General features: G+C 36.8%; 1 protein-coding gene across 3 annotated transcripts in view; it reads left to right on the forward strand.

Moving 5' to 3' along the window:
- The window catches only part of PIGK (phosphatidylinositol glycan anchor biosynthesis class K), a 104,016-nt gene that overhangs the window by 50,331 nt on the left and 28,976 nt on the right, over positions 1–24,709 (forward strand). For all 3 annotated transcript variants that reach the window (XM_008059692.1, XM_021713109.1, XM_021713107.1), the window contains one exon: positions 19,556–19,640. In XM_008059692.1, the coding sequence (XP_008057883.1) occupies positions 19,556–19,640 (85 nt within the window). The remainder of the gene's footprint in view (positions 1–19,555; positions 19,641–24,709) is intronic.

Here is a 24,709-nt window from a genome sequence, read left to right on the forward strand (position 1 = left end):
AAAAAAAAAAAAAAAAAGGTATATTCTTGTGTCGTACCCTGCGATGTTTTGCTCTACGTATAGGCTGAGAAACAATGACCACAGCCAAGCTAATGAGCCCATCCACCCCCTCACGTGGTCACCCTCGTATGGGGAGAACATTCCAAGTCTACCCCACTAGTGATTTCCTCATACACAGCGTGGTGCTGTCAGTTGCTCCCGTGTGTACAGCAGAGCTCCGACTTACCCATCCCGGCCAGCGGGGACTTTGTACCCTTCAAGCAACGTCTCTCCATGACCCCCCCATCCCCCCACCCCTATCTAGCCCCGGCCCCATTCAACTCTCTGCTCTATGAGTTGACTTTTAAGAGTCCAAATAAAAGTGAGACCATGCAATTGCTTGCCTTTCTGTAGTTGCCTTATTTTATTTACCATAATGTCCTCCAGGTTTATCCTTGTTGCAAAATGACAAGAGTGCCTTCTTTTTGAATGCTGAGTACAATTCCATTGTTAATAGTCACTGAATTTTCTTTGCCCATTCATCTGTCAGTTGACACCGAGATTGATTGCTCAGTAAGTGTTAAAATAAAAATGAACTGATAAAAATGAACTATTGCTAGAATTCTATTTGTTATATTTTTAGCCATTTGCTTAAATTACTCTGCTTTATTATTATAAACTAGATATTTCATACCTGGAGGATTCTTATGTATGGAAATGCTATAAAGAACTTGTGTTTTACCAGAAGATGGCAGTAGTATTATATATTTGTATATACGGAACAATCTAATTTTTTAAAATATTGGATTAAGGTAAGTTATACCTTTAAATAAATCAAGATATTTATTTCTTCATACCACTGACAGGAGAAAAATTATTTTGTTATTGAATTGTCAGTTTTAAGTAGGATGCAAAAAATCTCTCTGTGTATGTGTAGTTGTTTTGCATTAAGAAACCTAACAGTATGGACTGTTACCTGTGAAATAGATGAATCTGTGGGATGCTTCTGGTATATTTTTAGATATTAGTTAGCATGTTATTAGATACTGGACCAAGAAATTGAAGGGTCAAGAAAGTTAAGGAGGGGTGTGTATGTCAGGGTTATCTGCTATTAACTAGTAATGAAGATAAAACAGACTTTCTTTTTATTTATCAGTAGATTCAATCTTTAGAAGATTGCTTTATATCAATCTCTTTAGGATTGCAGCTGTTAGGTAAAACAAGAGGCAGAAGACACTTATATTAATAATATAAGTCTGTAATCCCATTTCGGACATTGCCATTTTTGTTGAAATTCTGGTGTGCCTGGTTTCTGGTTTTCAAGTGTTCCATAGGCAGGGTATTGCCAAATCACTCCTCCTGGTGCTAGGAGGAGCTTTCAAGGCACTGTGGTATAACAGAAGGTGCATGAAGGGGAATGGACTTGCATTTAAATTTTGGCTTAGTGTCTGACTTTATGTCTTCAGGCATGTTATTTAATCTTTCTGAAACTCAGATACTTCTTTGCAAGAGGATGGTTTGCTCTCTACCTTCAGAATTACTTTGAGGATTATGGGTTATGTACATAAAATGAACATATTTTGTTAATGCCTTTTTAAAAGTGTGCCATCTAAAACTCATCACAGTCATTAGTGTCTTTTCTCCAGTTCAAGAGATACAGTGGGAGTGTCACCATCCTTATTTGGTGTACTATGGTTCTCTCTATAGAGTTTAGCATTTTATTAGCCATGCTACCTGTGTCCTGTTCGGACAGGAATTATTATTAGCCTGGTTTTCCCATACTTACTTGTGTGGTTGATTTTTAAAGAAACTATATTTCAGGACTTTATGCTTATTTATCTATGTTTCTATTTTACTAATAGTTACCTTTTAAGTACTGATTCATTATTATAGCCTATCTTTTTTTAGAATACTCTTTTTAACATTGTAATATTAGCATTCAACTATCTATGTGTTTTATTTTGGGAGAAAAAGGGACCTGGTAAGTGATATGTCCCTGAGGTCTTTGTTAACGATATATTTTGTGGTGGATACCAGTTTTAGTCCATAGTTTTATTAGAAAGCTATGACTTTTTCAGGGCTAACTGATAAATGGAAATTTCATATAAATTTTTCTAAAATAAGGCCAAACTGGACTTAGAAAGCAAAAGCAATGCTATTTATGTGTTTTCATTAAATTGGTATAGTAAGTCTTGTTTAAAATATATTTTTCTGTAATCCCAGTGCTTTGGGAGGCCGAGGTGAGTGGATTGCCTGAATCTGCGGGTTCGAGACCCGCCTAGGCAACTTGACGAGACCTAATCTCTACCATAAATCAAAAATTAGCTGGATGTGGTAGCGTGTGCCTGTAGTTCCAGCTACTTGGAAGGCTGAGACGGAAGGATCGCCAGAGCCTAGCAGGTTGAGGCTTCAGTGGCCAGGAGCGGCCACTGTACTCCAGTCTGGGTGACAGAGTAAGACTCCAACTCAAGAAAAAAAAAAAATATATATATATATTTTTTATTTATATATATATATTTATTTTTATATATATATATATATTTTTTTGTACATGTAATAGATAAATTCCTTTAAAGTCATTAACAATTTTCATTTCAAAATTTTCTCATAAAGAAAAATTAGGAGACTGAGAAAAATCATGTTTGATTTTGGCCATGTCCTGTTACTATAACTAGTAATTAAATGTTTATGTGACAAAGGGAAATATTATGTTTCTTCATGAGTTTTCTTCTGAGCTACAGATGGCATTAATCTACCAACACTGGCTACCTTTACTATTCTCCATCTTTCTCTGTTTTAAATTCTTACATGCAAGTTTTTGTCATATCAGTGATATCCCAGGCTTTGTACTTTCTTTAATTTGATGAAATTTTGGCATATTAGTCTGACCTTACTTCCATACAGCTGATATTGAGTGGAATGCCGTTTCCAGTGAGATTTATCAACTTCATTTTAACTTCAGTATCAAGAATCATTCTCTCTTCCTTATCTGATGGCATCAGTTCTTAATGTTAATTAGTATTTTCCAGTATGATTTGCCAAGAAGCTAAAATCAGACACAAAATAATAGAATACAAGAGTTCATGGGATATGATCTCAAAATACTAGAATTTGTCACATAATAAATGAGTGTGAATGCTGCAAGAGTTGTATCGCACTATGCTGTGAGTAGTCATGGACTTAGCTTGGTCCGAATTATATTGCCAGTCAAGATTTGGAGATACTTGGTGAGCACTTTAAGATGAACTTTATTAAAATTAGTATATTTAATTTTTAGCATGTTTATTTTTTATACAAAAATATGCATATTGAAAGAGGGAGCAGGAACACAGTATTTTAAATTTCTGCTAGGTAATTTAAAGCTTGCATGCTTTGTGGCAGTCTTCGACACCTCTGCTTTTTTTTTGGTTGTTGTTGATTTGGATTCTCACTCTGTTGCCCAGGCTGGAGTACAGTGGCACACTCATGGTCACCCCAGCATTGACATGCTGGGCTGAGTTGATCCTTCTGCCTCAGCCTTCCAAGTAGCCAGAACCACAGGCACGAGCTAAAACATCCAGTTGCTTTCTGATTTATTGTAGAGACGAGGTCTTGCCAAGTTGCTGGTTTTGAACCCGTGGGCTTAGACAAGCCACTCACCTTGTGGCTCCCAAAGTGCTGGAATTACAGGCTGAGCCACTGAGCCCGGTTGACACTTCTGCTTTGAGGTGCTGAAACAGGAAACAGTGAGCTACCAAAGTTGTAACTCTTGTAATTGTTTGTGTAAGTATGATGTATGTATACACTGAAAGTCTTATGTCCAACAAAAGGGAAAGCTCTAATTTATACTTAAAAAAATAAATAATGTTCATGCTGATTTGTTTTTAGTCTGCTAAAACGCTAACGTATATCTTCTCAATCATAGAAAATGGTAAAAATTTATCTTATGTGGTTTTAGTTTTACGGTTTTAGTTTTTATGGCTTTTTTATTTCTTTGAAAATTAGGCACAGTAAAACCTTGACTGTCCAGAAATTAGGTAACTTCTGGTAGTAAAGAATACCTGAAATGAGTTCACACTGAATAAAGAAAACCCATTTTTATCTTAGATATAAAAACATAACTTTGGTTTTAATGGCCTTTGGCATGTATAACTTCAAATTTCATCAGAAGGAAGCGTTTCTCAATAAAAGAATACCTTTCGATATGCAGAACGAGATGCTGTATTTCACTTTTCCCAGAACAAGAAAGTAATATAAATGGGTTAGAGAGGTGGTTGGAAGTTGGTAATGAAGAATGATCAATTGACTTCACTTTTGTAATTATTGCTGACGGGATTTTCCTGAAAACGCTTCTGTTGTGAAACCTGTAGGTGCTCTGTTCGTGATCAGAAGAGCCCAAACCCTGTTACGCGCTCAGCGGAGCTGCCAAGAGCGTCGCCGTGCGGAGTCCGGCAGCTCCGCCCGATGGGTCGCCCTGCGGGCTCTGCGGGCTGACGTGGAGCTGGGGGCGCCCCGCGTCCCGCGGAGGGGCTGCGGGCTCAGCTCCTGCAGGGTGCCGGGGGCGGCAGCTGGCATTCCAGTCGAGCCGCTCCCTGAGCGCTGGGCAGCAAGCTCCGACTCTGCTTCTCTTGGAAGGCCGGTTCAGGTTTACCGTGCAAGGAGGGAGTCTCAGCGGGTGGGGGTCCTTTCCTGGCTTAGGGCTGTCCCGCGCTTTATCGTTGTCGTTTCCTTCTTGGACCAACCTTCTTGGTCCCGCCACACCTTGATCCACCAGCCTTTGCAGGGAACCACCCTTGCTCCTTACCCTGCTGTTGGCCCGTCTGTTGGTGCCCGATGCCGAACAGTGGCTGTCAATAGGAAGTGCCGCTTTGCTCAACAGCAGGGAAGTCTCGTGGAGAAAAGCACAGGAGGACCTGAAACCCGAGTGCTAAATGCTTGTGGAAGGCAAGGCTCCCTGCATGATGACTATGATCTAGAAGCTAGAGGTTAGAGTTGGACTGGCTTTGTGGAGCCTCAGGACAAAAGACTGTGGATCCATTCTGGGATGGTTGGGCTTCAGACCTCTGTGTAAAAGCGTTTGCTTCCAAGGCTTTGCGCATAGTCAAATTGGCTGAGATAAAAGCTAACAGCCTTCAGAGGAAGACAGTATGGAAATTTCTCTGATTTGCTTTGGCTACAGGTGAGGGCTGGGAAGAGGCTTCCCTGGGAGTATGTAATCATAGTCATGCCCTCATGTGATTTAGGGTTATAATTTCCTTTGGTCCAGGAGACTTTAAGTTGAGGAATTCAGTTGACGTAGTACTAGGTTGGTAGCAAACCAAAGCGAGACAGAAGCAAACTCAGATTCTGTTTGGAAGAATCACCCTCAACTGAGGTTCCTCGGAATCTTCACAGATTAAGGTCAGTCAAATACATACTCATGTTCTTAATTTGCACATAATTCAAGAAAACAAGCAGCCATAAGAGTACTAACTTTCTGTTGCTGTATAGGTATAACATGGTTTTCTCTTCCCGATGAGATAAACCTTTTACCATTAGTTGGCCTGTTTATGATTGATAATGCTCATTTCTTCAGTCTATTTTGTTTTATATGACTAAGTTTTGTTACTTAGCCATATAAAATAATCACTTTTTATATCAGTATCTATATGTTTGAAGTCTGGGCATGGATTAACTGGGTCCTTTGCTTAGAGTCTCATTGGCCGAAATCAAAATGTCAGCTGAGACTGTGATCTCATCTGAGGCTCACTCACTTGTTGTTGGCAAAAATTCAGTTGCTTACACATGTAGCTCTGAAATCCCCATTTTCTTCTTAGTGTCAGCCAAGAACCATTCTTAGCTCCTACAGGCTGTCTTAGCTCCTTGTCCCATAGCTCCTTCCTAGACAGTTCACAGTATGATTGTTGTAAAATGAAAGATCTGAAGAGATAACCCAATGTGAAATATAGACCAAAAGATGGAAAGTATATAAGTCAGGTTATAAGGCACAAAACTCACATTGGAAACTGTTGACTGTGTCAAATTAGAGTTTCAGGGAGAAGAAAATAAAGAATAAGCAGAAGGCATTATTCAAAGAGACAGTGGCTTATACTTTTGCATTTTGAAGGTAGTTCAACAAATCCAAAGCAATATATATGTATTGCTAACATTTTGGAAGCTCAAACAAAGAGGAGATTTTTAAATTAGCCAAAGAGAAACATGATATCTACAATGGAATAACAAACATCTTAATAGCAATAGCAGAAACGAAACAATTCTAGAGTAATACCAATAACGTACCAAAAGAAAACAACAGTTATCTTAGGATTTATACTAGCTAAACTACCAATAAAGAATGAAAAAAATAAGGACACTTTCAGACTTCCCAAAGCTGGGAATGTTTTGTGTCAGTGCAGCTTTACTTAAATAACTCGAATGGGATGTATTCCTTGAAGACGGAAAAATGAACCAGAAGGGAGGTCTGAGTACAAGTAAGAATGCAGAGCTTATGACTTGGTAAAATGTGAGTAAGTTTCAGCAAGACTGAGTATATTTTTTAATTATGGTGATGGTAATGGCAATGATGATAATTATTTGGAGGGTTGAGATAAAGTCTTAATGTATTTAGTAACAGTATTATAGGAGAGAAGAGGAAGTGGTTGGTTTCAAAGTATTCTGAAGGTTTTGCCTTGTTTTGTTTTGGGAAAAGGGTTGTACATTTTAGTAGCTTTAGACAGTGAGTAAGTGTGCATTTACATTTTGAGGATAACCAAAAAAAAAGAACAGAAATAGAGAAAATAAGATCAGAAACAGTCCAGGAAAAAAATGTAATTAAATAGATCAATGAGAAGGAGTGAAGGTGAAATACAGAAAAAGCAGGGCAGAAAGAAATTGCAGAGTAAGCAGAAATTGTTATAATTATGTTATTTATCACAATGCATTTAAGTAAACTAACCCTAACAGTTTAAAACAGAGAACACAATGTTAGGATAAAAAGAAACGTAACTGCAGACAGAAAGCATAGTGATATTAAAAAGCTGAAAATAAAAGGGTTGCCAGGCAACTGCTAACCGAAGGAAAGCCTATATAGTTGTATTAATATTAGACAAAATAGACTGAAGAAATGAGCATTATCAATCATAAACAGACCAACTAATGGTAAAAGGTTTATCTCATCAGGAAGAGAAAATCATGTTAAACCTAGTAATCTATGGGCAAAATATTTTAAAGATACACACACACACACACACACACACACACACACAAACACACACTCAAAAGAGAATTGATACATTCACCATTGTATTGGAAGATTCCAGTATTATGTTATCAGAAACTGAAAAAAGATCCCCCTCAAAGTTTTAAAATATGAGCAACATAATACTCTCAGTCTAAGAGATTCAAAAATTAGAATAGACATTAGCCTTAAAACCAAATATAATATTTACAAATACTGATTCATACCAGGCTGAAAAAGCAAGTCTTAACAACTGTAAAGTATAGAATCTAAAGGATCATTTTTTTTTCTGATCACAATCTAATTGTTACAGTCAATAGCAAAAAATAATTGTTTAAAGCACATATATTTGGAAATTTAAAAACATACTTTGAGGAGTTCTTAGAATAATATAAAAAATGGGAGGTTAAAAATACTTGGAACTGAATGATAATGAAAATATTAGATATTGAAAGTAGTGGGATACAATTTCTGCTTCTGAATGGAAGAAATTATTTGCAGTAGGCTTATGATCTCACCAAGAACAACTAGAAAATCAGACAAAATTATATTTTTGAAGGTATCAGAGAAGTATAGAAGCAATGAGAACTGAGAAACTAAAAATCCAGGCTGGAAAAACTCAGAAGTGAGCTGAAAATCTATAGCCTGTAGTAATTTGCCAATTCTGGGGGTAGGCCAGAGATTGAGAATCTGGGCTTGTTTCATGTGGTGGGTCATTGAGGGGAGATGGAGAAACCAGCAGAAATTTTGGCTATGTCAAGTTAGAGTGAAAAAATTATTCTCCAGCCCCCAAACTGGTTTTCTTTTCAAGATTTTTGCCTTTAGAACATGACTAATTTCTCTTTCAAAATATTTGCCAAATTCTAAAACTGAAAGAAAGCTAAACTGCTAAGCAGAAAGTATCTGAAAACCAGAGCTACATTTACTCGTCTATAGTCGTGTGGAGATACAGATCTTTAGGAGAGGGTAAGAATTTCCTGAGAACAACACAGCCAGGCAAGAGTCGTCTGCCCTGGCTGGAGATCGTGGCGACCTGATGTTGACGGTTTCCTGCCACTTCTTCTCTTGGATATACTTGTCGATTCTGGTGCAGCAAAAGCAGAGTCTACAGACTGTGGCCCTGCTGCCTGTTTCTGAAAATAGTGGGGTTTTTTTGGAAAAAGCCATGTTCATGCATTTACACATTGTCTATGACTGCTTTCATGCTACCATGGCTGAGGTGATTAGTTGTGACAGAGACTGTAAGGCCCGGAAGGCCTAAAATCAAAAACTCTCTGTCCTTATACAGAAAAAAGTTGCACACCTCTCTGCTAGAGGCTGAGGATCGGGATTTTGCCTCTAATAAAGAGTCACTAATGGGGGAAGAGTGACACAGCTCTTGGCATTTCAGTGAGTTTGGAAAGCCAAACTCTGAAGCTGTACAGGATAATAGTCCAAAAATAGCCAGAGACCCTTGAGAAGCATAGTGGGATTTCCTGTATTCTTAGTGTCTCTGTGTTGAGGGGACAAAGACTGACCATGCTCTCAATGGAAAACCTTGACAGGCCTCACCATTAGAATAGGGCCAAATTAAAGGTGTAATTAAGGAGTCTTATCGAAATTGCAAGGCAGTCTGAATTCAGCTCAGTCCCTGAATGAACTAAAGTGATCAGAGCACCAGTCTTAACTACCCAACAGAGGAAAACAAGAACCTTCTCAAGTGGAAAATAACACTGTCCATAGTCCTTCTTTCTTTTTTAAGTATGCAGTGTCCCACACACATAAATGAAGAATTACTAGTATACCATGACTATATACCAAGAGAAAAATGAAATGTAGAATATAGAAGCAAACTCAGAAGTCATCTAGAACTTTGAATTAACAGATAGGAACTTTAAAATAACTATGTTTAAGATGGTCAAGGAAATAGGAAACATATTCTTGAAGACAAATAAAAAAATGGAGAATTTCATCAGAGAACATATCTGAAACAATGAACGTTATAGAATTGAAAAATATCTGAAATTAAGAACTCCATGAGTGGCTTAACAGCAAGTTGGATACAGAAGAAGACAGAATTAGTGAACTTGAAGACAATGCAATAGAAAATATCAAAACAAGCAGACAGAAAAGAGAGTAAGAGATGTGTTAGACTCAGAAAAATGGCCCAACATGTGTAAATAGTGTTCCAAACTAGAGGTCAGAATGAAAATAGAGAAGAAAAAGTGATGTTTAGAGAGATAATGAGCAAAAATTTTCCAAAACTAACAAAATACATCAAACCACAGACTCAGTCAACTGTGTTAACCCTAAGCAGAATGAAAACAAAAACCACAATTTGGCAAATCATACTCAAAATGCCAAGGAATTATAGACAGAGAAAGGTCTTGAAAACTCACCAGAGAAGAAAAGGCACGTCGTCTTTAATATTGACATGAACTTTGAGAACCATAAAACAATGGAATTACATGTTTAATGTACCAAAAGAAAGAAAACTACTGTCATTCTATACATGGCAAAAAAAGTCTCCAAAAATGAAGGTGAAATAAAGATGTTTTCAGACAAACAAAACAGAGAATTTATTGCCAACCCCTTGAAATAAAATAAAACTAAATGGAATTTTTCAGCCAGAAAGAAAATGATTCTAAAGAAAAACAACAAAATTTGATAAATATAGAGAACCAGAATATCAATTAAAATAATTGAATGATAATGGAACCAAAAAAATCTCTTGTTGGATTTTAAAATAGTCATAGAATTCAAATATTATGACAACAATAATGTCAAAGACAAGGGAACAAATGGAATTAAAGTGTTGAAAAATTCTATTGTTGAAGAAAAGATAATGTTGATCTGTTTGATTAGACTAATAAGTCCAAGTTGGGTGTTGTAATACCTGACATAACTGCTACAATAATGAGAAAAATGTATTTGACTATCAAGTTGATAGAGACAGAAAAGGATTAGTAAAATATTTGCGTAATTCAAAAGAAGAAAAAGAAACTTCAAGCAGATGAGAAATAGAAAATAGTAGTTTATAAACCTAACTGTGCCAGATATTGTTAAATATAATTGGACCTAACACATTACTTGAAAGAGTAAATTGCCTATACTAAATTAAAAACGGAACCTAAAATTGCACTATTTACATGAGATATCTTCAATATAAGGATATAAGAATTATTTGGCATATGTCTAATACTTAGAGGGATTTAGGAAAAAAGTAAGTAAAAGAAATAAATTAAGCCTTCAAGTAAAAAAAAAAAAAAAATTAAGCCTTCAAGTAAAAAATACGTACCCTACCCCAACAAACTGCAAACAAAACAGTAGGCTTTTAGATGGTTTTTATATGTGACATTTATTAAACATGTATGGAGCTGACATACACAAACAATAAAAAGGAAAGCTTGCTGCCTAACTCATTCGATGGACCTAATCTAATTTTGAAACCAAAACTAGACAAGGAGAGAATGAAAGAAATATAGAACCAACCTCACTTATGATCACAGGTATACAAAGCTTAAATGAAATTCAAATCCAGTAGTGTATACCTAAAAATACTTCATGACTAAATATTATCTTAAAGTTGTAGGAATGATTCAGCATTAGAAAATATCTAATGCATGTCATCATGTTAGTATATTAATGAGAAATATTTTGTAATTATTGTAATAGTTAAAAAGCATTTGAATAAAATCATCATTCATAAATGGTAAACATTTTTAGAAAGACAGCATAGCTTAATAATTAGAGATAATTGGGAGCTTCCTTAACTTAAAGGAGACATCTAAAGCTAGCAGCAAATATTATACTATAGGGTGAAACTGTGAATAAATGTGTAACAAGTTAAGGTGATAAAGCTAAAGAAGAGACCCATGTACAACAATGTACGATAGACATGATTTTACAAAAAATTGGAGGAAAGGATAGATAAGTTCAACAAGTTCAAGCTGAAACAACTGGTTTGCCACAGGAAAAAATACAGAAACTTAGATTTCCCCTTTACACTGTCTGTAACAGCAAAGGGCAAATGGATTAATGTCTAAAAAAAGATGCATCTAAAAAAACAAAGCTATTGGAGAATATCTTTTTGACGTAGTAGTAGGGAAAGATGGCATGCACAGGTATAAAAGATTGCTAAAGATTACTGAGACAAAAATTACAGTATCATGTACAGCAAAAAGAAAAAAAGATGCAAAGTTAAAAGAAGAAAAAATCTGGTGAAATTACTTGCAACGTATGTGTCAAAGAATTCCTGTCCAGATTGTAGAAAGAACTTTGCATACTGATTTTTTTTTTTTAAAGATACCAAATAGGAACAAAAATACAGTGTGGCTAGGAGGAAAGACGCATGCTGGGGACCACCTAAAGGTGTTTGGAAGAGAAAGAGAAGCCAAAGCAATGAGATACTGTTTCTTGCAGAAATTTAGGTGGTGATGATAGAAGGCAGTGGGAACTGAGGCATTGCTGGTGGTGTAAATTGTAGCCGCTTTGGATAGCAATGTGGAGGTTTTAAGCAGAATTTAAAATGTGCTTAAGTTATGACCCAGCAAGTTCACTTCTAAGTAATTATTCTAACACGGAGGTTGGGAAACTTTCTCTGTAAAGGCCAGATAGTACATACTTTAGCCTTTGTAGATTCGTGTTTGATGTATTTAGAGAACTTCTTCCTAATGATTTTGGATTACTCTAGACGATGTCAAATTATTTGTCGATATTCTTTATGTAGTCTCAGTTGTAACTACTCGACTCTGCTGTAGTGCAACACTACAATTTGAATTTTATATAATTTTCACTTGTCATAAAATGTTATTCTTCTTTTGGCTTAACTCTTTTCAATCTTTTAGAGCATAAAAGCCATTCTTAGGCTACAGTACATACAGAAACAGGTGACAGACCATATTTAACCTCATATATTTGAATGAAAAAAGCAAGTTGTTGAATTATGCATAGAGTATAATTAATGAAATGATTTATGGATATATATTTTTGTGTGTGTATAAATATGTATGTAAAAGCAAAATAAAATCACTGGAACAATGTACATTAGCTCCTGATAGGTTTAGTAGAGTACAGGATAAGTGCTCAATAATTTTGACAGTTTCTTCTCTGGCACCCTCTCTCCCCACACTACTATTTTAGAATTATTGCCTTTGAACGCACAAAGATAGTTCCTTATGCATTGAAGTTAGCGGATTGTGTGAACATTTGGAAAGCCTGCCTACAACTTCTACCAGATAGGAGGTTACTTTTGAAGTCTCTCAAATGTGAAATAGAGTTTGCTTTTCTGGAATTTTATTGTATCAGCTTTACTGAGTTATTTGGGAGGTATTATTTTTTTTTGGGATGCTCACATTTGACTACATTGCATACTGACAGTAAATAAGATGCATGCCAACATTTCAGCCATACATTAGCGTAACCTTAGTTCTCTAGGGAGTTAACTTTCTGTTTTCCACCTTGCATCATGACTCTGTCCCTTGGCTCGTCATCTATTTGTGCTTCTTTAAAGTAGGCCATAGCCAAAGATACGTTTTCTTATCTTTGCTCACAAGTTTCTAGCTTGATAATTAGAAGAATGGTGATGCAGGGAGTTTGGGAGAGGAAGATCTCATTTCAAGGAAGATGCCGCACTAGATAGCTTTCTCATTGCTGTATCTTCTGTCTTCACAGAAATAATCTTTAGTGACTTTTGGGACCTTTCTGGATTTGTAATAGCATTTTATGTTTGTCCCTAATGACTGATAAACTTGAATTATTTTCTCTCTTAGAGTGTCTTTACATTTACAAATTTGTCACTTATATAACTACTTGAACAAAAAATACAGTTTAGGAGTGAAAATTTTTGTTTTTTTTTCAAATATTGTAATAAGAAACTAATTTGATTTCTCTATCATATCTTTTTAGCTTCAAGTAGTTCTTTTTAGCATTCATGATCAAGATAACTTTTGGGCTGCCTTCCCATGTTTGACATGTTTAGATAACTTCTTCCTAATGATTTTGGATTACTCTAGATGATGTCAAATTATTTATCAATATTCTTAATTTTGAGTTTGTATCTAGCATAGCACAATGTCTCTGCTTTCCTGTTCTTTTTGTTAAGTTTATTTCCAGTGGTTGGCAAGATGCTTTGGCCTTTAGCCTGCAATAAGCTATATTGCTTAATAGTTATTTATTTTTATTTTTATTTTTTGAGATGGAATCTCATTATGTTGCCCAGGCTGGTCTCAAACTACTGGGCTCAAGTGATGTCCCCTCCTCAGCCTCTTGGGTATGTGGGATTGTAGGTGCACATCACTGTGCCTGACTATATGTCATTTTATACAAGAATAATTTCATCTCACTATGGCATTATGGAATAGAAACTTTACTCTTTCTAAATCAGAAATGTCCTTAGGTGTGGGCACATAAATAGCTTTACAGTATTATTTCAGGAGAATTTGCATAGTGCAGAGGAGAAAGATTTTTGAGGCACTGGACTTATATGAAAGAGAAAAAGGACACAAAACACAGGAGACCGGGAAGACTAACTTCATAATTTGCCAGCACCATTTTATTTATTTATGCAGAGGATTTAGACAGTATTTTAATTGCCTTTTCATTTGAGATGGTAGTATTACTGTATTGGATCAAAAATCCTTTCTTAGAGTAAAAAAATTCCATTTATTATCTTCTACAATAACTCTCTTTTAAAGAAACAGTAAAGTAAAATAAGGAAAGCATCACTTTTTCCATGTAGAAATTATTCCCTTATTAAATTATTTAAATAGATCTTCTTAGTGAAATACCTTGGAATATAATGGAAAAAGTATATTCTTTTAGGAGAGTCCCTGAAAGAACTCGAATGTTAAATAAATTCAACTTTAAGAAAGAGCACTTTACTGTTTTTGTAAGGTAAAAGATTCCAGGTTCCCTGGGGATGGCTGCCACATGTAAACTGAAATTAACGTTTGTAGTTTTCTCTGTCTGAATTATCTGTAGCTGATCAGAGCTCGAACTACTGATGATGTGAAAGATAGGGCTTGGAAAATATTGGTGACCTTAGGTGACAGTCTTGGGAATGTACCACTTCTGGAATAACTTAAGGTACCTTGCAAGGGATGCAGTGGGGTAGGAGTACCTTGGAGTCTTGATGGCAAAAGGAAAGAAGAAAGCATCTGAAGAAACAATGTATTATTTTTAAAAAGAGACAAATTCTGTTCCCCCACCACAAAAAGTATCATTTATTGAAGAAACTACACTTCTCTGGAGCTGCAGAAGAGGGTGCTCTTGAACTGAGAAACCTAGTAAGTCGACTTCTCTCCCTTCTCCTTCCATCACAAGATAACTTGCTCTTGGCCGATTTCAAAAAGGCTAGTACAGATAATCGTCAATAGAAAAACAAGCCAGCATCTTTACAAAGTTACTCTAAGTATGAAACAGAAAATTAGAATCAAACCTTCTTAGGAAATTATACACACACATAGAAATAATTGAAGCAAACATAAAAACAAAGATAAGAAATAAAAGAAAAACCACAAAACAGAGGAAAAATGAAATGCAGCACCTGAACTTGAATACCTGATGTGGAACAAGCAATCGTATTGCAGAAGGACCCCATGAGTCAGGCATTCAAAAACTCACAATTGAAATGGAAAATCAACAGGAAGATGTGTGAAGCAGTAGCTGACTGAATCCTGGAAAGAAAATGATGAAAAAAGATAAAAGTCATCTCAGAAATGAAAAGCAAATTACAAGGTAGCTAAGGGAATGTAGATATTCCAAAGTTCAGTAAGACATAAAGAATAGAAATGAAAGAGCCAAGAAGATGCAAGTGAAATAAGAGAGATGAAAAGAATCAGAGAGAACATGATGTACTGAACCAGGAAACAAGTGGAAGAGTAACAGGTGTAATATTTTAGAAACTCTCATGAAATGAAATAAGATCTGAATTTCCATATTTGGAGACTCCTATCTCCTGTGTACCCGGGAGAATTGATCTAGAACAACCACTCTTAAGATACATCCTAGGATTAGACTTTAAATTAAAAGGAACAAAAGGCCATCTGAGCCTCTGAGCCAAAAAATAAGGAATTTTAAAATTTAAATGCATTATAAATGCAAATATGGAAAGATTGCCTCATGCTTCTTTTTAAACAAAATAATTTATTTTTACTTTAGGGTTGTGGGGTGCATGTGAAGATTTGCTGCATAAGTAAATTGCATGCCGGTGAGGTGTGCGCTTCTTGCCAGCCCTCTCTCCCCTGGCAGTGGACCTGGTACCCAGTGGGTGGTTGCTGTATCCCTCTTCCCCCCTCCCTCCCTCCCCTCCCTCATCCCCACCCCGTGAGCAGTGCCTAACATTTTCTGTTTCCCCCTTTGGGTCCACATGCCCAATGTTCAGGGCCCGTTCCTGAGAGCATGTGTCGCTCGGTTCTTTGTTTCTGTGATAGTTCACTTAGAATGATGGCCTCCAGCTGCATCCATGTTGCTGCAAAGACCACAACTTTGTTCTTTATGGCCGTGTAGTATTCCGTTGTGTATATATGCATTACATTTTCTTTATCCGGTCCACTTTTGACGGGCATCTGTATTGGTTCCATGTTTTTTACCATTGGGAATAGTACTGCAATGAACATACATGTGCAGGTGTCTTTCTGGTAGAACAACTTATATTTCTCTGGGTATATTCCCAGAAGAGGGATTGCTGGATCGTATGGTAGCTCAATTTTTAGTTCTTTGAAAAAATGCCACATTGCATTCTGCAGAGGTTGAACTAGCCTGCGTTCCCACCAACAGTGTAGAAGCATTCCCTTTTCTCCACTGCCTCGCCAGCTTCTGTTGTTCTTTGACTTTTTAATGATAGCCATCCTGATCAGTGTAAGGTGGTATCTCATTGTAGTTTTGGTTTGCAATTCTCTAATGATTAGCAAAGCTGAACATTTTTTATATGTTTAATGGCTGCTTGAATGCCTTACTTTGAGAAGTGTCTGTTCATAAACAGACAACTCACACTTCTTGATAGCAATATGAAGCAAGAAAAAATGGAAAAACCTTTTCAAGAAAATAAAAATGAGCAATCATTTTAATTAATTGTGAAATATTGACTAAGTAAATATCTCATAGTGATACCCAAGATTATTTGTGAGTTACACTTTGCGTAACTTTGGAAAAATGCTACAGTTCTTAAGAAAATTCTTAAGCCGGGCTCGGTGGCTCAGCCTGTAATCCCGCGCCTTTGGGAGGCTGAGGTGAGTGAATTGCCTGAGCCCGTGGGTTCGAGACCCGCCTGGGCAGCGAGACCTCATCTCTACAGTAAATCAGAAAATCAGCTGGGCGTGGTAGCGCATGTCTGTAGTTCCAGCTACTCGGAAGGCTGAGGCAGAAGGATCACCGGAGCCCAGCAGGTCGAGGCTGCGGTGCCGGGAGTGGCCACTGCACTCCAGTCTGGGGGACTGAGTGAGACTCCAACTCAAAAAAAAAAAAAAAAAAGAAAATTCTTAATCATATCCTTGATTGATAAATGCTGCTTCTTCACCATTGTGCAATGCAGCCATGTAACTAAAAACTGTCTGTACCTCCAAAACTGTTGAAATAAAAATTTAGAAAAATAAGGTTTTCAAATGTTTCAGCAAAAAGTAACATAGAAAACAGAAACATGTTTGAACTTTTTTTTAACAAGTACTTGACATTTTAAAAAGTTACTGAAAACAAGTAACCAACTTTCAAATATTTTTGTATACCTAAAGAAGTTTCTTTTATATTGGCTGGGAGACATTTTGTGAGTAAAAGTGTATTCCATCTTATACATTGTTCCTATTTCCTTAGAGTTGCTATCAGTGAGCTACTCTTCATTTTTTCAGCAGAGATTTATTGAAACCGCTGGTGCTTTAACAGGAATCAAGGCAGTGGCACCAAACTACACAAGTAGTCACCGTGTTCTGCCCATCATAAACCACTGAAGACTGTCCTTGATGAAGAAGGAACAATTATCAATTGTTTTATTGAGTTGTCATATTCATATATTCTTGATGTAAGCTCCTTTTCAGATGTATGACTTGTAAAACTTTCCTCCCATTCTGTAGTTGGTTTTTTTGCTTTCTTGACTGTGTCCTTTGAAACACAAAGGTTTTAAAATTTTATGATGTCCAATTTGGCTATTTTTTGTTGTTACTATTAATGTGCTCTTTATATATAATATGGATAGACTTTTAGAGCATACGTTGTGAAATGCTTTAAAGCAGTTTGAGTTTTTCTTTTTTTGTCATTGAGTATTTTAGTTTATTTTTAATTGAGGTTTAAAATACACTGTATTAGTTTGCTAGGCTGCTATACAAAGTACCACACACCAGGTGGCTTAAACCAGGTGTCTCAGCCCCCGGGCTGTGGATCAGTTGTAGGTCCATGGCCTGTTAGGACCTGGGCTGCACAGCAAGAGGTGAGTGGTGGGCAAGGGAGCAAAGCTTCCTCTGTGTTCACAGGCACTCCTCATCACTCACATTACTGCCCAGTCTCTGCCTCCTGTCAGATCAGTGGCAATAGAGTCTCATGGGAGCGTGAACCCTATTGTGAACTGCATGTGCGAGGGATCGAGGGTGCAACTTCCTAAGAGAATCTAATGCCTGATGATCTGAGGTTGTTCTGAGGCAGTGATGCTAGCTCTGGGGAGCGGCTGTAAATACTGATGTCCATTAGCAGTGAGGTTTGGCTGCACATTCCTCCCTGCTCTGCTGGTTTGTGGGAAAATTGTCTTGCGTGAAACCGGTCCCTCGTGCCAAAAATGTTGGGAACTGTTGACTTAAACACCGTAAATGTATGTCCTCACAGTCTGGAGGCTGGAAGACGTCTACAGGATTTATTTCTTCTAAGGCTTCTCTGCTTGGCTTGTAGATGGCTATTTTGCTCTGGTGTCTTCATTTGCTCTTTACTTTCTGTGTCCTACTCTTCTCTTCTTATAAGCACACAAGTCACATTTGTCTAGGCCCGGCCCTAATGACCTCATTTAGCCTAATTACTACCACTTTAAAGACAAGGTCTACAAATACAGTCACATCTGAGGTTCTGGAGGGTAGGGCTTCAAAATGTGAATTTTGGGGTGTGGGTGGAGGCCACAGGGGCTTTAAATGCGTTTATTTATCCTGTAACTGTCCCCCTCATCCATCTCCAGGACATTTTCATCTTGTGAACTGAAACTCTGCCGGTTAAAAAGTTACTCCCTGTTATCCCCTCCTGTTGCTATGAAACGCAGTGCTTGAGATCGGTTTTTTTTTTCTCCCATCGTTTGTGAGAACCTTCAAAGTGTACCCAAATTAAATTAAATATTGTATGCTCATTCTGCAAGGTGTCCAAACTTGTAGATAAGAGCTTCTTGAAGCTTTTTAAAATCTGCCTTTTTCTCGAGAGAGATTTCAGAGTTCTCATCAGATTCCAGACAGCTCTAGAGACTTAGGCCAACTTTGTTTCCTTTATACTTCAAAATAATTTGAAGTTTAGTTTTTAAAATGTAAATTTTAAGGTGATAAGTTGATATGTAATTCACAGAAAAAAGGTAAAAGGAAACTCCAGTGTCACTAGGTATTACTGTCTTGAAATCTAATATTTGCCATGTCTAAAAGGAGCGATACTTTTAGCAGTATCTTATCAAGTTCTCTTCATTTGGGAAGATTTTAAAATGTACTCTTTTATATTAGGTATGCATTATGTCAACTTTGCATCTCACTGTAAATGTAGACATTAAAAATATTTTCTATATGAGATAATCTCAGATAGTTATTTTTGTTTCATTTTATTCTTATATTCATTCAACAAACATTTGAGTCTAGATTATATGATCAGTATTAGATATACAAAGAAGAGTAAGACATGGATTTTACCTTCAAGGAGGTTAAAATTAATATATTTAGATGGATACAAACAAATCAATATGCTAAAAAGAAAAACAGAAGAGAGTTGGTAGTTGCTTTCAACAGATACAGTGGCATGAGGAAGCTAGGAGAGTCTTGGGGGGCGAGGCCCACTGGGCGTGGCCATAGCTGGACATGACTGAAACAGCAGACTCTGTGGAGAAGGGGCTGCTGGAGGAAGCCAGGTGTGGAAGACCTTCAAGTGCTGCAATAAAGGGCACCTGTGAACATCCGCAAGTCTCAGAAAGAAGGGTCTGAGAACACTAGATGACGTTAGCTCATCTTACTACAGAACAATGCAGTGCGGTATGAGTGCATTTATAGTCACGGCATTTAACATTCCATTAGGTAGTTCTTAAAAGATTATTGATAAATACTGATTGGTTTGAAAACTCACACTAAATATATGTGTCTTAATATAATTCGTACCTGACATTTAAATATTTGCCATATTTAAAAACAGAATGATCCTTAGCATTGTGTTTTTTAGCATTGTGTTTTTTTCATTCTTTTCTTCCAGCCATGAGGAAGGCCAGAGGGATGAGGAGCTAATGGAACCTCTGAAATATGCCGAGCAACTTCCTGTAGCTCAGATAATACACCAGGTTTGCTTTCCATTTTATTCTTTTGAAGGAAACAAGATTTTTAATCTCTGAAAAGTAATTGCTTTTGTTAGGTTTTTCAGAATCAGTGTGCTATAGCTGAAAGGCATTCCAGTCCGTCTTTCCCTGTTTAGACTTTACCTGTTCCAGCTGAAAGTCTCATTCAGAGAACAATATTAAAAGGCTGCTTGCTGTGTAAGAAAGGCCAGAATTCCTACTTAGGAAAATAGGGAATAAAATCAGAATGATCTTTTGTGCATTATTTAACAACAAAACTTAATTTCAGAAAATTTTCATTTTGTATCGTTGTATGGAGTACTTGATAGTGACAAGGAAAGAGTTGAAAAAATATCGCTCCATGTAATTTTTTGCAGTAGCTAAAAAGAGAACACAGTCTTGCCCTCCATCCTCCACCCCGCCATCATCAGCCCCGTGAGGTGTGATTCTGCATGTCATGTGGGCAGTTTGTTCATTTCCAGTTTTAATGACTTTATCATCCCTTCTACATAACCGTAATTTGAGAGAAGGCAGTTTGCAAGTATTTAAGCTTAGACTTTGTACTATAGTTTTGACAGCATATAACCTCTGCCCTGCTGGGCCAGAATTGAATCATTTGAAATGGTCTACTGACTAGAGTTAATAGCCTTTAGACCTGGCTGATTTTTTTAAAACCTTACAGATTATAGGAAATATTAAAAACCTTTAAATGACAGACTTTCTTGGAATTGTTATGATTGTTAATTGTTATGTGAGTTTTTCCATTAGGCCTTTTTCAATCAATATAGTTTTTATTTAAGTTGATATGTGTTGATTAGAAGTGCCAGTTCAAGCTTTCTTCTAAAAGAAGCAGGGTTTAATTTTTAAATATTTGCCATATATATATATTTTTTATTGACATTCATTAAAATTTAGTATTACATTTCTGTGAGAAATTACAAAAAATGGTCAGAAAGGTGCCCCTTTGGGAAGCTCATCTGTGCTTGGTAATCAGGTCCAGTTTATATGTCAGAAATTCCCTAGTGTTGTCAGAGCTTAAATGACCTAACAGTCTGCAAATGTCACATTTAAAATTCTGTCTTCATGCCTGACTCTCAGCATAAATGAATTAAACAGCAGAGCAGGCAGCAAGTCAATATGTTCTTAACAGTAAGAGCGAGCAATGAAACAGTTTGTGGTTTGCCCAGAATAGGTAAATAGAATCTGCCCAGAATGGTTCACCTAGAATAAAATCTGAAAGAGGAAACAAGAATTAACCTTTAAGATGACTGACCAGATGAAATGTCAGTAATATTTTTATGGCATGAATGAAACAATGAACTACCTGGTTTATGTAACAGTTGTGTTTTGCTATTAGACACTGTGTGAATTCAAAGATGAACATTTTTGACCCTAAGAAAACTTTAGATTGGGGTGTGTGTGTGTGTGTGTGTGTGTGTGTGTGTGTGTGTGTGTGTGTTTGTGTGTGTTTTGGTAGTGTAAGAGACTCTATTAATCTTAACACTGAGTTATAATTAGAATTCACTAGTACTTGATTTTACTAAATTTCTCTTTAAGAAATGTTGCATGATAGGAGTTATTATTTTTTTTAATCAAATAAAAATCATTCTTTTCTCAAAGAGTAGTCAGGAAAGGTCATTGTTAATGCCAGGCTCTTCATCTGTTTCTTTAGTTATTTCTTTTTTCTGATAGTTCTACAACCTAGGGACTGTTACTATTGACTTGTCTAAGTGGTTTTTAAGAAACATAAACTATGCTGCCAGAAGTTCACTGATAAGTGGGTTATTTGACAGCAACGTTTTCCCTAGTAGTAATACATGTGATAATTAGGTTCAGCCAAGTCCACAAAAACTTTTGATCTATATCTAAATTATAGCATGATTGTATATAACTGACCTCCATCTGTAACTATTATGAGAAAGAATCTTGCATCATACTTTACCGATGTTTGTTTTGAAGTGCTTGCCATTTCTATTTAAAATAAAATTAATTATTTAAATGTTTCATATATCCAATTTCATTAGCTTTCTGGATATTTCTTTCAGCATCTTGCCCTGTACCATGTATACATGTATGTGATTGGATGGGTATGCATTTTTAATGGTCCCTTGAAAATCAGGACCACCTCTCTTCCCTCCCACCTGGGCATGAGAAGCCTGGCACTCTCCCTGGAAGTACAGTTTAGAAGCTGAGGGAGAGGTGGAGCTTGTGGAAGAGGAGCAAGGACACAGGCTGAAATACAGGAGCAACTTGAGAAATAGAGCAGAGGAACGAGTCTCAGTCATTTGGGTAATTCATTTCTTGTGTGTGACATTTAAACTGCTTTTTACAATCAGTAGCTAGTTAGAAATCTCCCTGTTGCCATTTTATACTGCCAAATTATTTACCGTTTTTCTAGCACTCCTAGCAAATATGATCGTACATCTAGGAAACCCAGGAGACTCAGGTTGTAAACAATAAAATTAATAAGAGAATGTGGTGAGATAGCCACATTTAGATAGGCGCTAAATAAAATTGATGGCTTCTCTGTATTTGCAATAAACACACAGAAATAGAAATGAGAAAATTTTCTGTCACAACAATGAAAAGAACTATAAAATAACTACAGTTAGATTTAACAAGTAAACTGCAGGACCTGTCTAGTAAGAACCATGAAAACGTACCGTATTTCAGAAACAGAAAGACATCAAATATGTGATAGAAAAGCGAGAGAAACAATAATGATGAAAGTATAAATTCTCCCAAATTAGCAATTCCAATTCAAATGGAAATTAGTTTTGTTTGTTTTTCACTGTTGGGCAAAAATTTCCACATGATTTATGCGGAAAAGCAAATGTCTAAGACTAACCAATGAAAGTATGTCAGAGAGGCCTATGGGATGTTGGAATGTTAGCTGGGCTTCTGTGTCAACCGTAGTCGGGTACACATGGTGTGGTCGAACGAGCAGGCCCGCAGGTCAGTGGCACACGGTGCAGAGTGGAGTTCAGACTTGAGGGGTCGTGCTTCCCGGTGAGAGAAGAGCATTTAGGTGACCACACGCAGGACCTGGGGTGGGGGGCATGTAGGGACCTCCTGAGGGTACACTCGGCTCCATAAATACGGAACACTTGGTATGGCACAAAGTGCCATGAAATCTAAAGACAAATGCTGCAATCAAGACAAGTATGTTCATAAAGAAAGCAACAGCAAATTGGTAGATATCTATAATATACAAAGAACTCTTGGAAGTATATAAAAGACAAAACAACTCAGTAGAAAAAAATACGAAGTAGATTCGAAACAGCTTAGAAAAAACCTGTGAATGAAAGAAAAGCGCCTCAGACTCAGTAAGGAAGTAAGCATTAAAAATTCAGTGAAATTGTTTAGCGCTCATCAAGCTGAAAAAATTAAAATCGTACTTTGAACAACAGTTTGGCAGTTCCTCAAAAGGTTAAACACAGAGTTATCATATGATCCAGTATTCCAACCTAGGTATATATCCATGCATCGTCACAAAAATTTGTACATGAATGCTCATTGCAGTATTATTTGTAATAGCTAAAAATTGGGAACAACCCAAATGTCCATCACCTGATAAAAACATAAATCAAATATATTATCCATACAGCAGAATATCATTTAACAGTAAAAGGAAATGAAGTGAAGATACATGCTCAAACGTGGATGTACTGTAAAAACATGATGTTAAGTGAAAGAAGCCAATCACCAAAACCCCACCAATGCATGGCTTCATTTATGTGAAATGTTTACAGTAGCCAAATCTAGGAAGTAGGTTAGTGGTTGTGTAGATTGGGGGTGAGGTAGGGAATGGGACTGACTGCTAATCGTATGGGTCTGCTTCTTTGGAGTGATGACAGTGTTTTAAACTTAGTGGTGATTGTTGCTCAGCTCTGTGACTATTATAACACCACTGAATTGTACACTTAAAAAGGATGAGTTTTATGGTTTATAATTGCTTCCCATCGGAGATAGCTTCAATGTTGAAACCACCCATTTCTCCATCTTCCATGGAGATGGTAGGAGAAAGGCACTTGTACACATTGTTGGGAGATGTATGAATTATTCCTACCTGTTAGAAAGCCAAAGGGCAACATCTCACATTGAACATAGAAATGGTCCACAATGGCTCTACTTAGGATTTTTCAACTTTACTTTGGTGCGAAATTGCCACAGTTTTGACATTAATGTACAATACTCAATAAAGTACATGAGATATTTGGCACTTTTTAAAAAATAAAATAGACTTTGGTTTAGATGATTTTCCCCAGCTGTAGGCTAATGTGTTTTAGCATGTTTATGGTAGGCTAGGCTAAGCTATGATATTTGCTAGGTTAGGTGTATTAAATGCATTTTCAACTTAGGATATTTTCCATTTACAATGGGTTTATCAGGATTTACAGAGAGCATCTGTATACGTCCTTTTCAGCGCAGTGGTTCCACTCATGAAAATCTTCTAATATATAAATAAGAGTTCTGAAATATAAGAATCTCAGTACAGTGATATTTTTGGCAGGCTTACTGTGGCCACAACAACCCAGAAACAGTGTAAATGCCCCTCAGCATAATTGATATAGTGCATATGATTTTCAGAAGCCATAATTCAGTAGAGCAAATATATGCTTTTCTTCTTTAAAAATTGGATTTATTTTCTTATCAACTAACCCTCTTTTCCTTCCTCCTATTTCTGCCTGACAGCAGAAAATTTAGTCACTTCTAGATAAAGTCACTCACACCCAGGATTTTCTCCTTCTTTTCCTTCCTGGGATGATGGAATCATAGCTCAGGTAATAGTTGGCAAGATTTTATGGCACCAAGAGACTCAAAGTCTTCCTCCACTAAAGTACACTGTTAATTGTATGGTTTGGGATTGGATTGGCATCTGTCTCTCCTGGTAACTGCTAAGATGACTGGGGTGCACAGCATATCTGTTCATTCTTTTTTTTTTTTTTTTTGAGTTGGAGTCTCACTCTGTCACCCAGACTGGAGTGCAGTGGCCGCTCCCGGCCACCGCAGCCTTGACCTGCTGTGCTCTGGCGATCTTTCCACCTCAGCCTTCCGAGTAGCTGGAATTACAG

This window comes from Carlito syrichta, unplaced genomic scaffold (genome assembly GCF_000164805.1).
Source record: "Carlito syrichta isolate Samal-C Ts95f unplaced genomic scaffold, Tarsius_syrichta-2.0.1 Scaffold91627, whole genome shotgun sequence".
Classification (NCBI taxonomy): Eukaryota; Metazoa; Chordata; class Mammalia; order Primates; family Tarsiidae; genus Carlito; species Carlito syrichta.